Source organism: Crinia signifera, chromosome 4 (assembly GCF_055691185.1).
Source record: "Crinia signifera chromosome 4, ASM5569118v1, whole genome shotgun sequence".
Taxonomy (NCBI): Eukaryota; Metazoa; Chordata; class Amphibia; order Anura; family Myobatrachidae; genus Crinia; species Crinia signifera.
Genome location: NC_139220.1, coordinates 18,381,745 through 18,398,498, shown reverse-complemented (window position 1 = coordinate 18,398,498; position 16,754 = coordinate 18,381,745). Strand labels below are relative to the sequence as shown.

At 49.0% G+C, this 16,754-nt stretch overlaps 1 protein-coding gene across 2 annotated transcripts in view; it reads right to left on the bottom strand.

Moving 5' to 3' along the window:
- Window positions 1–7,222, bottom strand: part of FBLN1 (fibulin 1) — a 64,058-nt gene extending 56,836 nt beyond the window's left edge. Inside the window, exon 1 of one of the 2 annotated variants that reach the window (XM_083181290.1) lies at window positions 7,065–7,222. In XM_083181290.1, the coding sequence (XP_083037416.1) occupies window positions 7,065–7,122 (58 nt within the window). In that variant the 5' untranslated portion in view covers window positions 7,123–7,222. The remainder of the gene's footprint in view (window positions 1–7,064) is intronic. The other variant, XM_083181292.1, reaches the window with a different exon arrangement.
- Window positions 7,223–16,754: the final 9,532 nt, after the last annotated feature.

Sequence of the window (16,754 nt, the reverse complement as noted above, 5' to 3'; positions counted from 1 at the left end):
TATATCTCTCCACGTTATCTCTCTCCGCCTTATCTCTGTCCAAGCTTTGATAAATCCCCTCAAGAACATGTAACAGCCAGCCGTCCGGTGTGGATGCTGCCTGCCGATCCAGTGTCACTGATACCCAGTAAAAGGGAGTTTTTAGCTGTTTAATGAATAATTCATTTATGCAGCTTATAAATGACTTCAATAGCACAAACACTAGTAATAAACTTTCCAAGTTCTACCGTGTGTCACAGTGCCTGGCACAGCTGCGTCCTGCTGTGTGACACAGTGGTTGGTACACCTGTATCCTGCTGTGTGACACAGTGGTTGGTACACCTGCATCCTACCCTGTGACACAGTGGTTGGTACACCTGCATCCTGCCCTGTGACACAGTGGTTGGCACAGCTGCGTCCTGCTGTGTGACACAGTGGTTGGTACACCTGTATCCTGCTGTGTGACACAGTGGTTGGTACACCTGCATCCTACCCTGTGACACAGTGGTTGGTACACCTGCATCCTGCCCTGTGACACAGTGGTTGGCACAGGTGCTTTCTGCTGTGTGACACAGTGGTTGGTACACCTGTATCCTGCTGTGTGACACACTGGTTGGTACACCTGCATCCTGCCCTGTGACACAGTGGTTGGCACAGGTGCATTCTGCTGTGTGACACAGTGGTTGGTACACCTGTATCCTGCTGTGTGACACAGTGGTTGGTACACCTGTATCCTGCTGTGTGACACAGTGGTTGGTACACCTGCATCCTGCCCTGTGACACAGTGGTTGGCACAGGTGCATCCTGCTGTGTGACACAGTGGTTGGTACACCTGCAAATCTCAGATAAACGCCAGCATTAGCTAATCGAGTAGATAACACTGGTCAACACTCCGTAAATAGTCTTTTATTTTTGAGTCTCTAGGGTAATTTGAGGGCGCTGATTCTGAATCTGCCATTAGTTTTTCCAGACTGGCTCTATTTTCTTTAGATAATTGGGTACCCAATGAACTACAGTAATACGTGTATTACATTCTGTACATGCAGTTTAGCATTCAGAAGTTACTACAAATCTCTTCAAATGAAACTCAATATACTCATAATGAATATTTATTTAATGAAACAACATATAAACATGGTAAACATTTGACATTTATTGCTTTAAAAAACGCTGCTTGTATGATTTTCTTTTATAAGAGTGATCTTCACAGTCACGGATAAGACCCCCACAGTAGTCAGCCATCATATTCCTGTCCCATCTACCCTGGTACCTTTCCTCCTGGTACCTTTGCACCATATTTGGGCCCTTATTTTGATTCGTGCGGTACGGCCCGCGTGCGGCCGTACCGCCGATGTTTTTCTTCTGCACATGCGCAGAGGTCAATCTGCGCATGTGCAGCCCCCTTCGCCGCAGACGGATTTCGTCCGCCGCAAAGGGGGCGTATAGGGGCGTGAGGGGCTTCATCCCCTCATTTCCCTATGTGTACGCCCCGCGTTTCATGGGCGTTCCCATGCAAACGCGGGGCGTACGCATGGTAATGAGGGCATGACGCCACTCATGGGGGCGGAAAGCTGACGTCGGCGGATGTCAGCTTTCAGCCCCCATACAAGCTACCACACGGACGATTGTCCGTGTGGTCTCAGCTTGCGGGAGCTGCCGCGGCGTGCGGCCCTGCCTTCGATGGTCGTCGACCATCGAATGCAGGGGGCAGCTCCCACCATGGTGGAGGCGTACGCCTCCACCATTTTCGTGCGGATCGCCAGCCGTCCGTGTACGGACGGCCGTGGCGATCCGTAGTGTGGGCGGGGATACGTCTGGTGCGGTCGGAGCCGCATATGCGGCTCGACCGCACCAACCAGAATAAGGGCCATGGATCTGATTTATTTCAGTATTACTGGAGTTATCTAGTCTGGCCTACTTTTAAAGTCTCACAGACTGTCAGCAGCATGTCGGGGGAGGGGCCTGATGTAGCGGGACGTGCAGTAGCTCCGCCTTTATCCACTCTATTAGTAAATACAGCAGAAGCCACTGTATATACATTTGCCCATGATGTCATAATAACAACCGGTCAATTCCCTTTTAACAGAAGTAGATACATTTTATTTATGAAAAAATGACTAATAATAAATGCAATCATGATATACTATGTATCCAGTTTATATTTACACCAACACAGCTAGAACAGATGTACTAAGCCTTGAAAAGTGGTAAAGTGGAGAGATAATGTATCAGCGAACCAGCTCCTAACTGTCATTTTTTAAACACTGCATGTAACATAGCAGTTGGAGCCTAGAAGTCCTATAAGGTGTATATGGGGCGATGAACGCCAGGCGCTTAAAGCAAAGACACAAAGGCTTGTAATAAAACGCTTTGGGAAAGCCGTTTCTACTTACTACATGGGGGTTCCCTGCTCCCTAAATCTGTCTGTCTTTGAAGATAAAGTGACTTCAGCTGTCTCCTGGTGCCAGAGGCAGGAGAAATGTGTCATAACAACGGCCCAAGAGAGCCCCTTGCGCCTGACTTTTACACACTCTGTAAAAGGGACTTTGAAGTGAGGACAGGATGTAAACAGACACTTAACCCTGCCTTTAATTTTCACTCAGATAACCACCCCATGTCAGCGGTGATGGGACAGTCAGCAGGGGACACTTCTAACACCCCCTCCTGAACACATACTGACTAATTGTAATTATATAGGGAGAAAGAGTATGATCAATGGGGAGAAAAAAAGATTAAATGAAGCTTAATTATAGGTAAACACGCGCCATCTTACCTCTATGTGTTTGTTTGATGTGTGTAATTGGTGTGACAGGACCACAAGGCACGCTCTCAAAACACGCCAGTAGGCCATTACTACAGAAGAACAGGCTTCTGGGTAATGGTCAAAAGCTTGGGTACATAGGGACGCCTTTAAGGAGCCATGATGATGTGAGTTCATTGTGTTTTTAGGATTATGTACTAAACTTTGGTGAGAGATAAAGTGGGCGGAGATACAGTAACATAAAATCAGCCCCTAACTGTCATTTTTAAAGCAAACTGTAATCTGGCAGTCAGGCGCTGATTGTATAGTATTTTATCTCCGTCCACTCTCTCTCCAAGGCGTAATACCGTACCTCCCAACTGTCCTGCTTTCCACAGGTACTTCCCGTTTCTTGTGGATGCTCCCGCGTTTCGCCCACGGCCGGCAGTGTCTCGCTGCGGAGAGGGCATTTGGGAGTCGTCCCCCCCCCCCCCGTCACCCATGAACAGATGCTGTGCTCACATGCACAGCATCTATTCATGCCCACACACTTTTCCTCCCTTATCACTGCTTCATACATCTACCTCTGAGTGCTAGACACATCCGGATCCAGCCTGCGGAGTGCGACTATGACACACAAAATTTTACCTCTGCGCCTGACATAGACAGACCACTGAATCAGGCCACAACTGTTCATAGAGCTTACAATCTAAATAAGGGTATACGTGTGACATTATACAGCATCACAAAGCTGTATAATGTCCCACACCGCTCATGTTTATCACAATCAGCACAATCTTCTGTCTGGCTTCTCCCAGGATAGTCCCGCTATGTGCAACGGGAAACCATTAATTCATGGAAACACCCATATCATCTATTTTACCACCTATGAATGGTTTCTTATCTTGATAAAGGAAAACTGCTCCGTGAATACAATTACTGTCATATCCAAGGGTCACGCAACAATAGGAGGTAAAAGGTGTGATGAGAAAATATGGGTAATGTATTTGTGAAAAGTTGCAGGGGGCGTGTGCACTGGGTACGGGCAGAGCAGGGGGCATGTCCACTGGGTACGGGCAGAGCAGGGGGCGTAACCACAAAAATGTATCATCGCACTACACAATGCCCAGATTACAGTCATTGTGTGGGTAGGGGGCGGGGCCAATATGACACCTGAATTGAACAGTTGGCGCTCCCGGCTGCAGGAGGGCTGTGTGCGGGAGCGATGTGCACAATATGTCGGTCCAATCCACTGAGCCGGACGATATATATCTTCTAGTGTGTACCCAGCTTGAGGAAGAAGAGGACAAACGGTTTCCCATATCAACCAATCAGATTCTAGCTTATAATTGTATGTACTGGATGATAGCTAGAACCACTAGTTCTCTTTCCAAGATTTGATAAATCTCTGCAGTGGGGTGTGGTATTGCTCACAGACATTGGGCCTGATTCTGGTTCACTCGCATAAAAGCCAATTCTCTCTCTAATGGAAAAAAACATGCTGCGCTGCAGGTGGGGCAGATGTAACTTGTGCAGAGAGAGTTAGATTTGGGTGGGATTTTACATCAAAGTGAGATCTATATTGCAGTGTAAAAATAAAGCAGTCAGCATTTACCCTGCACAGAAACAACATAACTCACCCAAATCTAACTCTCTCTGCACAAGTTACGTCACGGTTTTGTCCATTAGAGAGAGAATTTGCTTTTGTGAGTGAACCAGAATCAGGCCCAATGTCTAGTCGACAGACAATAAGTCAACCACAAGGTCAACAATGGAAAACAATGGGAAAAGGTTGACATAAGCAAGATGTCGACATGGAAAAGATCAACATGAGTTTTTCACTTGTTCACTTTCCTTGGTGTCCACAGCTGAGCAGATGGAGCCCAAATTAGTGTAGTGCGTCCCCTTGCTTCAGTCGCCGTACTTTAGGCCAGTTTACCGTTCCCATTCGGTAAAGTATAAAAAAGTCCATGTCGACCTTTTCATGTGTTGACTATGCTATGCCGACCTATTGATTGTGTTTACCTTTTGATCATGTCGACCATATGCTATTGACCTAGCCAACCTAGCCAGGTTTGTAGGCAGAGGGAGTCCGGCGGTCGTGCGAGTGGCATTTTTTTTTAAAGGGGTAATCATTTACCAGGCACGGGTTCACCTTGTAAACGAATGGCACTTTAACGGCCGCCTGACTCGCACCGCCTTAAGGGGGTTATTCAGGACGGGGCAGCATATACTTGTTTGCTACGCTGCGAACAAGTCTGAATCAGGCCTTTAATCAAATCTGTCAGTCATCCCGAAGCCACAGCGATGCAGGTGAGAGCTGGCCCACAGCCATTCATCCCGTGTCACCAGCGACGCCAAACCTTTACTGACAGTCATATTTATTTATTTATTATTAACAGTTTCTTATATAGCGCACACATATTCCGCAGCGCTGTACAGAGTATAGTTGAAAATTCACATCAGTCCCTGTCCCGGTGAACGAGAACAGAGCTGACCCTAAACAATTTGCTACCCTAGGCAAGATTTTGGCTGGTGTCCCTAGCACATTATTTATTTATTACCAGTTATTTATATAGCGAACACATATTCCGCAGCGCTGTACAGAGAATATTTGAACACTAGGTGATTCATGTACACGCACACACAGACATTCTAGGGTTAATTTTGTTAGGAGCCAATTAACCTACCAGTATATTTTTGGATTGTGGGAGGAAACCAGAGTACCCGGAGGAAACCCACGCAGGCATGGGGAGAATATACAAACTCTGCACAGTTAGGGCCATGGTGGGGATAGAACCCATGACCTCAGCGCTGTGAGGCAGTAATGTAACCATTACACCATCCGTACTGCCCCGTATATATAACACATGGTGGGGATAGAACCCATGACCTCAGCGCTGTGAGGCAGTAATGCTAACCATTACACCGTTCGTACTGCCCTGTATATATAACACATGGTGGGGATAGAACCCATGACCTCAGTGCTGTGAGGCAGTAATGTAACCATTACACCATCCGTACTGCCCTGTATATATAACACATGGTGGGGATAGAACCCATGACCTCAGCGCTGTGATGCAGTAATGTAACCATTACACCATCCGTACTGTCCCGTATATATAACACATGGTGGGGATAGAACCCATGACCTCAGCGCTGTGAGGCAGTAATGCTAACCATTACACTGTCCGTACTGCCCCGTATATATAACACATGGTGGGGATAGAACCCATGACCTCAGCGCTGTGAGGCAGTAATGTAACCATTACACTATCCGTACTGCCCTGTATATATAACACATGGTGGGGATAGAACCCATGACCTTAGTGCTGTGAGGCAGTAATGCTAACCATTACACTGTCCGTACTGCCCCGTATATATAACACATGGTGGGGATAGAACCCATGACCTCAGCGCTGTGAGGCAGTAATGCTAACCATTACACTATCCGTACTGCCCTGTATATATAACACATGGTGGGGATAGAACCCATGACCTTAGCGCTGTGAGGCAGTAATGCTAACCACTACACCATCCATACTCATATAATACACAACACATATACTGTAAATATACATTTACTGACCACCAAACCTGTACTGACAGTCATATAATACACAACACATATACTGTACATATACATTTACTGACCACCAAACCTTTACTGACAATTTGTGTCATTCAAAAACTTGCATTGAAAAGTGAAACAATGACATTTATGTAGCAGGGAGTCCAGATACAGGAAATTGGGGCTTATTACCCGAACTAGCGCTGTAATATGTCGCATTTAGTGTGTCGCAGATTTTTTTCTGACTTTTTACATTTCTTTCTTACTAAAAAAGCAAAAATGTGACTTATATTGTTACCATCTGTCGGCTACATTTAAGGGCAGTTGGCAACTTTTGAGCCTGCCTCATCTTATCATGTTACCAGCACACAGAGGGGGCTTATTATCCGTAAGGGCGTAAGAAAGGAGATGGGAACACAACTATGAAGAGTTTCATACCAGCGAATATATATTTGAAATTCCCTCCCAATAAGTGAGGCAGCGACAGAGCAGCAAAGGGTCAGATCACCGGGGACCCCAGCAAAGGGTCAGATCAATAGGGGGTCCAGCCCCCTGCAGAATAAATAACAGATAAATGGACTTATAATGAGCTGCCAGGGAAGACCTCACATCTATGTACTTACAAAGGGCACAAAGGATTCTAGAACAATATGTCCCAATTTATCTATGTTCCCTCTGCAGCACATTGCATAAAATCCCTAATAGTAACCCCCCCCCCAAAGGACAGTTGCCCCCCTCCCCGCCTGGCACAATTGCCCCCCCCCCACAACTCACCACTGTGATAGAGCAGGGGCAGCAGGCTCAGTAGCAGCATCCTTACTGGTAGACTCATCCTCACACAGTGCAGGGGACCTGAGGGAGAGGGAGATCCGAATGAGCTGGCTGCTGTGGAGGGTGGGGAGGAGGAGCACAGAGACCAGAGGAAGGGACAGCCCTTCTCTCCCAAAAATCCCTTTCTTCCCTGAGTACAGCAGCAGACAGACAGACAGGAGGGGGTCTGGAGGATGTGGAGGGGGGGGGGACAGATCTGGATTCTACCTGATTTGTTTTGTCTCTCCGCACTTCCATTTTCTGCTCTTTCCAAACACACAAAAAAGTTACAAAAGTGAATAAAAAGTAAATTTAGGGAATAGATAATGTAGGAAACCAACAGCTGCCTTCAGTCTGCCTGGTGTTCCCGGACCCCCTGTCCCACCGACAGCTGTGGCGGAGACATTGGGGAAGTTTGTGGAGTTTTGGTGTCAGCTCTGCCCAGTGCTCCCAGAAGTGGGAACGGGGACTCCCAGGTGGCCTGACGTTAGCCCGGGCTATAAAATCTCCCCCATGCCGCCTTGTACTGTAGGTCTCAGCAAGGTTACACATGTATACACAGCTATGCCAGGGTTACTTTGGGTTTTAATAAAAATGCATATTTTGTGATACCCCTGGGCAGGGGCAGATCCAGGAAAAATTACAGGGGAAGCATGTGCCCGTGTGCCCCCCCTGAATCCGCCACTGCCCCTGGGCTGGGAATCGGTCATTGGGTCGACCCATATTAGTGGACATGCATTGGGTGGACCACAGAAGGTCGGCATGGCTGCGGCACACTATTCTATTCTCCCGCCCCGCCCTAGTGGATGACAGAGCATGAAATCCCACCTGTCGGCACATGTACGTGCAAAAACAACAGGAAAAACTCATGTCAACATTTTCACTGTCGACCTAGCCATTGTCGACCTAATGCTTCCAACCCTGTCAACCTTAGTCATGTCGACATAATATGGCTCGACCAAATGACCGTATAATCCTGGGCCCGGTGCTAGGGTTACACTAGGGATGGCTATCGGAATCCGATGGTTGGCTACCATTGATTTTTCTGATCAGGTAGAAAAGATTTCTCTATTCAGTGCCAGGATTGCGCTGGTTACAGCCATCAGAAATTGGGATGCGCGGGACAAACATTTTGGATGGATCGGTGCCGCTAGCTGATTGCAGCTGGTGCACTGGGTGGCAGCCAGGCCGAGACAGCGCAGGCGGCATTTAACATATAGAGATCATGGGCCGGGAGCCAATCAGGAGCCGTCGCTGTGGTGGCTCCTGATTGGCTGCCATTCCACAAGTTCTGATTGGCTCAGTGTTTGAAATTCTGCCATCAATTTCTCTGCCTCCGATTAACCTGTATTTGAAAAGAACAGGAGCTTTGGGGTCTATGGGAAGAGAGATAAAGGGGTTTATGTACTAAGCCTTGAGTAGAGATAAAGTGGATAGTACCAATCAACAGAGGCGTAACTATAGCACCGCAGCCCCCGCGGCCGCGGGGGGGGGCGCTGTGCATGTGTGGGCGCCGGGGGGCTGTGGTGCTATAGTTAGCCCCCTCCCGTCAGCCCATCTGCCCCCCGCCAATCCGCCGCCCGCAGCCTTACCTGTCTTGCTGGTCCCATCCCGGCTCCCTTGCTGGCTTCATCCTTCTCTGAAACTGTCTGCTGTATGGGGGCGGATATTTTGTATTGGTCCGTCTCACTAGCAGAAGAATGAAGCCAGCAAGGGAGCCGGGACGGGACCAGCAAGACAGGTAAGGCTGCGGGCGGGGGGTGCGGCGGGTGACAGATGGGCGGACGGGAGGGGGCTAACTATAGCACCACAGCCCCCCGCGCCCACACATGCACAGCGCCCCCCCGCGGCCGTGGGGGCTGCGGTGCTATAGTTACGCCTCTGTTGATTAACGGCGGGGGGGGCGCCCAATTCATAGTTACGCCACTGCCAATCAACCAGCTCCTGACATTTTTTCAAACCCAGCCTGTAACATGGCAGTTAGGATCTCTTCCTCTCTAAGACTTAGTACATAGGCCTCTTTATCTCTCTCTACTTTAGCCACACACCCCCAACTTATTCTGGAAAGGAAGAGTGACAGTCGTGTAACCCGAAAGGCATGTCCCCGAAATTAAGGTGGCATGTACTCACAGCTAGGGGTGTGGACGCATGACAAATGTATCTAGCATAATCTTTGAAATGACAGTTGGGGGCTGATGTGCTTAATCTGGTTACACACTGAGCAAAACGCAGGGCAGCCGAGAGGAATGCTGGGCCCCGGTTTGGGGGCATGGCCTAAGTTTGGGAGGTGAGACCACCTCCTGCATTCAGGCCACGCCCCCAAAATGTTTACAGGAGGGTGAAAGAAAACTCTAAACTCAGCAGCAGCAGCACACACCTACAGCATGTGCTGTGCTGACAGTAGGCTCAGCATGAGCACACACGCTGTCAGTGAGATGCTCATGCTGAGCCTGCTATCAGCACAGCACATGCTGTAGAAGTGTGTGCTGCTGTTGCTACCAGGGAGGGACGGAGGGGGAAGGGAGGGGTCGGACCAGGGCCCCTGCATGGCCCCTCCAGCAAGCCTGGGCCCGGGTAATTAGTACCTGCTCCCCCCCCCCCTCTCGGCTGCCCTGGCAATACTGTAAAGCAAGAATGCGGTAAAAACCCCGTTATGCGCACGGTGGTTGGGCCTATGGGCTTTTTAACGTGAACTACGCCGCCCCGAACGGACCCCCGCCGCCTCGCGCCGACACCCCCCCCCCTCACCTGCTGTATCCAGGCAGCACAGTGTGTGCTGCCTGGCCCTGTGACCTCCTCCCTGCACTGTATCCTCTTCCGGGTGCAGGGAGGAGGAGGAGAGGCCACCCGGCAGCAGCAGGCCCGGGTAAGGGAGGGAGGGGGGAGCCGCCGGCAAGCAGCACATTGCCGGCAAGATCGCAAAGGACAGCTCTTAACGCAAGAGCTGTCCTTTGCCATAATTATCGCATATGTTACAGCATATGCGATAATTAGGTGTGCGGTAGCCGGCGATGTGCGGCGGAGCTGGGGTGCAGATGTTACAGCATCCCGCCCACGACATTGTATACTGGGCACACATCAGAGCAATGTTAATCAAGGATGTAACAATCACTGTTCTGTCTGTCCTTCATTAGCATACATGATATCTCTAGCGACATAGCCTGGTGGGCCGTGCAACGTGGCAGACTGGGTGGCACCATGAGCACCTGTGGGCACCTACAATTAAGCGTATATAGACGATCCAACCATTATGCTGTTCCGATTTAGGGGGAAATTACATATTGTGCTGACATCGTCCGTGTATGTACCCCGCTTAAGCCTTGGAGAGAGACAAAGTGGTGAGAGATAAACTACCAGGCAGCTCTAACTGTCATTTTTCAAACCCAGGGCCAGATATACTAAGCTTCAAAAAGTGATACAATGATGCACCGCCAACCAATCAGCTCCCAACTGTCATATTACAGGCAGTGTTTAAAAATGACAGTTTGGGGCTGATGGGCTGGTACTTTATCTCTCTCCTCTTTAACACTTTTTGAAGCTTAGTACATCTGGGCCACAGCCTGCAACACGTGGGGCCCGGCAGAAATGCGCATGGGCAAACCCCGACCATCGGGGCAGGGTCCGAATTCAAGAGACTTTGGGGCCCATTTATCAAGTAATATTTGCGGCTAAATCCTGAAAACACCCGTTTTTCGGGGGTTAACCGCAAATATTAAGTATCACCTAAATGTATTAAATCCGATCCCTGCTGCGATCCCCCCTGCAGCGCCGCCGGCCGCATCCCCCATAGGTTTCTATGGGGGGATGCGAAGCTGCCCGATGTATCAACATCGGGCAGCCTGGCATCGCAGCCCTGGGCTATCGCCATTCTAATGTGGCGATAGCCCATTGTAGCCTATGGCTACATATCGCACTGCCCGAGCAGCAGTGCGGTCAGCGGGGTCGCGTAGGGCAGGGCGTAACCGCGCATGCGGCTTCCGGCTCTGGGTATCGCAGGGACAGGCTCCTTTCGGAGCCCTGTCCCTGCACCACAAAACTACATACATTCAGGTGATATGATTGCATTTTACAATGCGATCCTGGGCGGTAATATTCCGCCCAGATCGCATTGTAAATGCGATATTGATAAATGGGCCCCTTTGGGAGAGTTTTCCCATTTTTATAAAAGGTGGTATAACACACCGACAGTCGGGATTCCGACAGTCATTAGCCCGACGTCGGAATCCCGACTGGCCGGACTCAGACAGCGGGGGGAGCGCAACAAAGCCCCTTGCGGGCACAGTGTCTCACTGCGCTTGCCACCTATTTTATTCTCCATCTATGGGGGTTGTGGACCCCCATGACTGAGAATACCCGCTGCCCATGTGTCAGTCTTTTAGCAGTCGGGATTCTGACATCGGGGTAATGACTGTCGGAATCCCAACTGCCGGTGAGTCCTCCAGCACCCGTTCTGGTTTACTCCTTTCGTGTTGGTCTGAGAGGAGCATTTCTAGTATATCCCGGGCTATGACTCATAGCTGCATCATGTAAATGTCTGCTATAAAATCCAGCTTTGTGGGGGGCATCTTTTTACTCATTTGCCCCATACATGACTGCAGGCGGAGGAAAAATAATTCTAAGCCTCAACCCACACTTAGCCTGAGATGTGTCTGTTTTGTCTCCCAGGTTGATGCTACCTCTTTACTCTCTGTGACCCTGGAAGAAGAACATATTTCACTACTGTGAGGACTGAATGTGCAAATGCTCAGGCTGCTGGCTTGGCAGCAAGATTTAATTCACTCAAGCTGTTACCATGTGGTGTGCGGGTGATCTCAGCGGTGCCCTCGGCAGAAAGGCATCAGCGTGGAAGTTACTACCATCGTGCCCAGAGGCCGGAGATTTCTATCTGCGTTTGGGAGACGTGTTGATCTTTTCTCTCACTCGGAGTTCCGCTGTTCACTCTTGAGTCCTCTGTAAGGGTCTGATTCACGTTAGCTGCTTAGCGAGCCATCTAACGCCACCTGCTGGGCAAGCGAATGCCTGCCCCCCGCCGCTATGAGAACATCCCGCCGCATTGCGAATGGACGTTCAGCTAACTCATTCGATGGTTACTGACCATCAAATGATTTTTCCCCTGTTTGCAAATATAAGGCTGTCTTGACTGACCGATATTTCCGGCATCCGGTCAGAGAACAGGGCAGGTGGCATGGGGACGACCCCGCAGTTTCCTGGGCGCACCCACAGTTTCATGGGCACGCCCAGGAAATGCTGGGCGTCCACCATGCGACAGCCCCCTGCCCGCCTAGATCCCGCCCCCTCCACCCCCCCTGTGCAAGTTGCCGAAGGCATCTGCGAGAACATCAGTCCCCAGTGCAAATACACCAGACAAACCTGTATCAGGCCTTAAGTAAGGGGCCTATATAATAAGCCTTGGAGTGAGACAAAGTGGTGAGAGATAAAGTACCAGACAGCCAGCTCCTAACTGCCATTTATCAAACACAGCCTGTAACATACCACTTAGGAGCTGTTTGGCTGCTAGTTTATCTCTCTCCAATGCTTAGTAACATAAATCCAAAGTGCCCCAATTTTCATGGGACAGTCCCAATGGCGGGATGTTCTAACATCCGCTGCCCTGCATCGCCCCCCTCCGCCGGGCTTCGCATTGTTAATGATCGCATATGCGCTAACATATGCGATTATTAACACAAGGGACAGCTCTTGCGATAAGAGCTGTCCCTTGTGATGTCGCTCTGGCGCTGGACTTCGTCTGAGGCCCGGGAGTCCGTCTGCACATGCGCAGAGCGCCGGGTCCGGACGCAGGGCATGCTGGGAGGGATCCTTGACGGATCCCTCACACAGTGCTGCGGTAAGAAGCCCATCGGCTTCTGCAGGGAATCGCCAGCTTTTGCTGGCAATTCCCTCCGCAGCGCTGCCACTGCGGAGGGACAACAGAGAATACAGAATTGCGGTAAAAACCCGATAATGGGGTTTTTATGGCATTTCTGCTTTAGAGAATCCCGCCCCCAGTCTTTTGCAACTGTCCCACTCGCAGGCAGCAGTGTCCTGCAGTGGGTACGGGGGGGGGGGGAGCAGTTGGAGGACCATCTAACACTTGCTGCTCTGCTTAGTGTCTACCCACGGGAGACAGAGGGACTGTTGGGGGCATACCGGAGTGCCCCAGGTGGGGGGGTTCGATTGCTCCGATTCGGCCGCTGTACACGGGGGGGGGGGGGGGTAGCCGCTGCAAACTGCCGCCCTCCAGTGGCCGGCAAATGCCTAGAGCTGCCTAGTGGTGGCGCCGGCCCTGACGCCGTCACAGTGACAGCAAACATGAGGCGTGGCTTGCAGGCGTGGAATTTCCATGAAACCATGTCCCATTTTTCTGAGGTCATGATCCCTTTTTTGGAAGCGTAGCGAAGCCACGCGCAGGAGTCCCGACTTGTTATTATATAATGTTCTCCAGCTCTTCCAGCAATACACTACTCCAAACATCTCCTTAGACTACTGTTGGCACCCACTGGTGACTATATTGGTGACCTCTTCAGGGAACACCCTAGGAGGGTGACAGTAATTTATCTTCTGACCCCTTTGCCATGTTTGGGATTTGCGCTGGTCACCTTCCAACGTCACTATCAATTGTTCTCATACAAATTATACCTGGCCTTTTTTATCCCCCTCTCTTATGTCTAATGTCAAAGAAAATGCGCATGTGCCAATCCCCGCATCGAGCACCTTGGGCGAAAGTTTAAAACTCCGGGGCACTCGCTGCTTCATTTTTCTGGGGTGGACACCTGGGGATTCATGAGGGTGCCCACAAAAACAATGGGCGCACCCATAGAATAGCCGGCCGGGCCACAGGGAACGCAGGCGTTTGTCAGCCTGCTCGTGGTGGGGGGGGGGGGGGCGCGGATGACGTCACATGATGTCAGAGCCCACCACATATTCATATAACATCGTACAGCCAAAAAGTAAGTCCTGGGTTACCTTACTGCTGGAGGAAGAGTCATTCGATGGTGACCATCGGATGATTTTTTCCCTCTGTGCTGGCACTTCCGTAAATCTCGTCAAATGTTGCAACTACAGAATCCCATCTCTATTCAGCAGTTCCCAGAAACTCGATGCTCCTTGTAAAAGTGGAATATAATGGCGTCGTATAATCTCCTGTCAGCCACTTTCTGCCTGTAGGTTTTTATAATCCCTGCACTCACTGCTTCGGAGCGTTGGAAATGTGCAATACAGTCTCCAGATGGCTGTAATTGGCAACAGGCACCATTTATCATATTGGGTTACTAGCCCTTGTAGGAGCGAGGGCCTCATGTACACTGTGTTTGCCTGCAAAATGTAGGGGGGGAATTCTGTTGTGTGCAGGATACCAGTATTTCTTCTCATCTAACGCACCCTCCAACTGTACCGTTTCAGCAGGTACAGTGCAGTTTTTTTAAACAGGGGATGTACCGTTTCTTCCGGTCCGGTGCATTGTCTGTAGTCTATACCAGCACTGCAGTGACACGCATTCCCTCGGAATGGGGGGGGGGGGGGGGGGGGGGGCACCGAAGCAGTGCTGGCTAGTTACCCCTCTGCACTTTCATTCTAGGGTTAATTTTGTTGGGAGCCAATTATCCTACCAGTATATTTTTGGGATTGTGGGAGGAAACCGGAGTACCCGGAGGAAACCCACACAAGTACGGGGAGAATATACAAACTCCGCACAGTTAGAGCCATGGTGGGAATGGAACCCATGACATAGAAACATAGAAACATAGAATTTGAAGGCAGATAAGAACCACTTGGCCCATCTAGTCTGCCCCTTTTTTTTAAACATGTTACCTCAAACCATATTTGATCCTTATTTTTTTGTAAGGATATCAATATGCTTATCCCAAGCATGTTTAAATTGTACTACTGTATTTGCGTCTACCACCTCTGTTGGGAGGCTATTCCACTTATCTACTACTCTTTCTGTGAAAAAATTCTTCCTCGCATTTCCCCTGAATCTTCCTCCCTCTAGTTTCAGTGCATGTCCTCGTGTTCTGTTGCTCCTCTTCCTGTGAAGAATGTCTCCCACCTGTACCTTGTTAAAGCCCTTGATATATTTGAAAGTTTCTATCATGTCCCCCCTTTCCCTTCTCTGCTCTAAAGTATACATATTAAGATATTTTAGTCTTTCCTGGTACGTTTTGTGATGTAGGCCATGCACCATTTTAGTTGCTCTTCTTTGTACAGTCTCTAATGTATTTATATCCTTCTGGAGATATGGCCTCCAGAACTGAACACAATACTCTAGGTGAGGTCGTACCAATGACCTATACAGTGGCATTATTACTTCTTTCTTTCTACTGCTGATACCTCTCCCTATGCAACCAAGCATCTGACTTGCCTTCTTCATTGCTTTGTTACATTGCCTACCTGCTTTTAAGTCCTCTGAAATAGTGACACCTAGATCCCTCTCTTCCTCAGTAGTTTCCATTATAGTGCCATTTATACTATATTGAGTCTTTGGATTTCTGAGACCCAAGTGCATGATTTTGCATTTTTTGGCATTAAACTGTAGTTGCCATTCTCTTGACCATTTCTCTAATCTGCCTAGATCCTCAATCATTTGTTTTACCCCTCCTGGTGTGTCTACCCTGTTGCATACCTTTGTGTCATCTGCAAAAAGGCACATTTTACCCTCAATTCCATTTGCAATATCACCAATAAAGATATTAAAAAGCACCGGTCCAAGTACAGATCCCTGGGGTACTCCACTTGTAACCTTTCCCTCCTTTGACTGTACTCCGTTTACTACAACTCTCTGTTTTCTGTCCTGCAACCACGCTCTTATCCATTCAACTATCTTAGAATCCAATCCCAAGCTTTCAAGTTTATTTAACAGTCTGCGATGTGGGACAGTGTCAAAAGCTTTACTAAAGTCTAGATAAACTACATCTACAGCCCCACCTTGATCTATTACTTTAGTCACCCAGTCAAAAAAGTAAATAAGATTTGTTTGACATGATCTTCCCCCAGTAAACCCATGCTGTTTTGGATCCTGTAAATTGCTGGTTTTGAGATATTCTACAACTCTTTGTTTTAAGAGTGTTTCCATCAATTTCCCTACTACTGATGTAAGGCTCACTGGTCGATAGTTGCTTACCTCTTCCTTGCTTCCACTTTTGTGCAGTGGGACTACATTCGCTGTTTTCCAGTCCTCTGGGATTACTCCAGTAGCTAGTGACTGGTTGAATAATTCTGTTATTGGTTTTACCAGCTCCCCTTTAAGCTCTTTTAGTATCCTTGGATGTATCCCATCTGGCCCCATTGATTTATCCACTTTCAGTTTTGAGAGTTCTGTGAGGACTTTCTCCTCTGTAAATGTACTTGTCTCTCCCTCAGTTTTCTGACTATACTTGCAACTTAACTGTGGCCCCTTCCCCTCTCTTTCAGCAGTGAATACTGAGCAGAAATAATTATTAATATTATCTGCTATTACATTGTCCCCCTCAAGAAAACTTCCACTCTCTGTCTTCAGTCTAATTATTCCACTCAGTGCTGTGAGGCAGTAATGCTAACCATTACACCATCCATCACGGACGGATATGGCAAAAGCTTTGCTGTGTGCGCATACACAGAATTCTTTCTCGATCCTTTCCATAAGGCATACCTGGCCGCCCACGGGAGACACCTTGAAGGTGT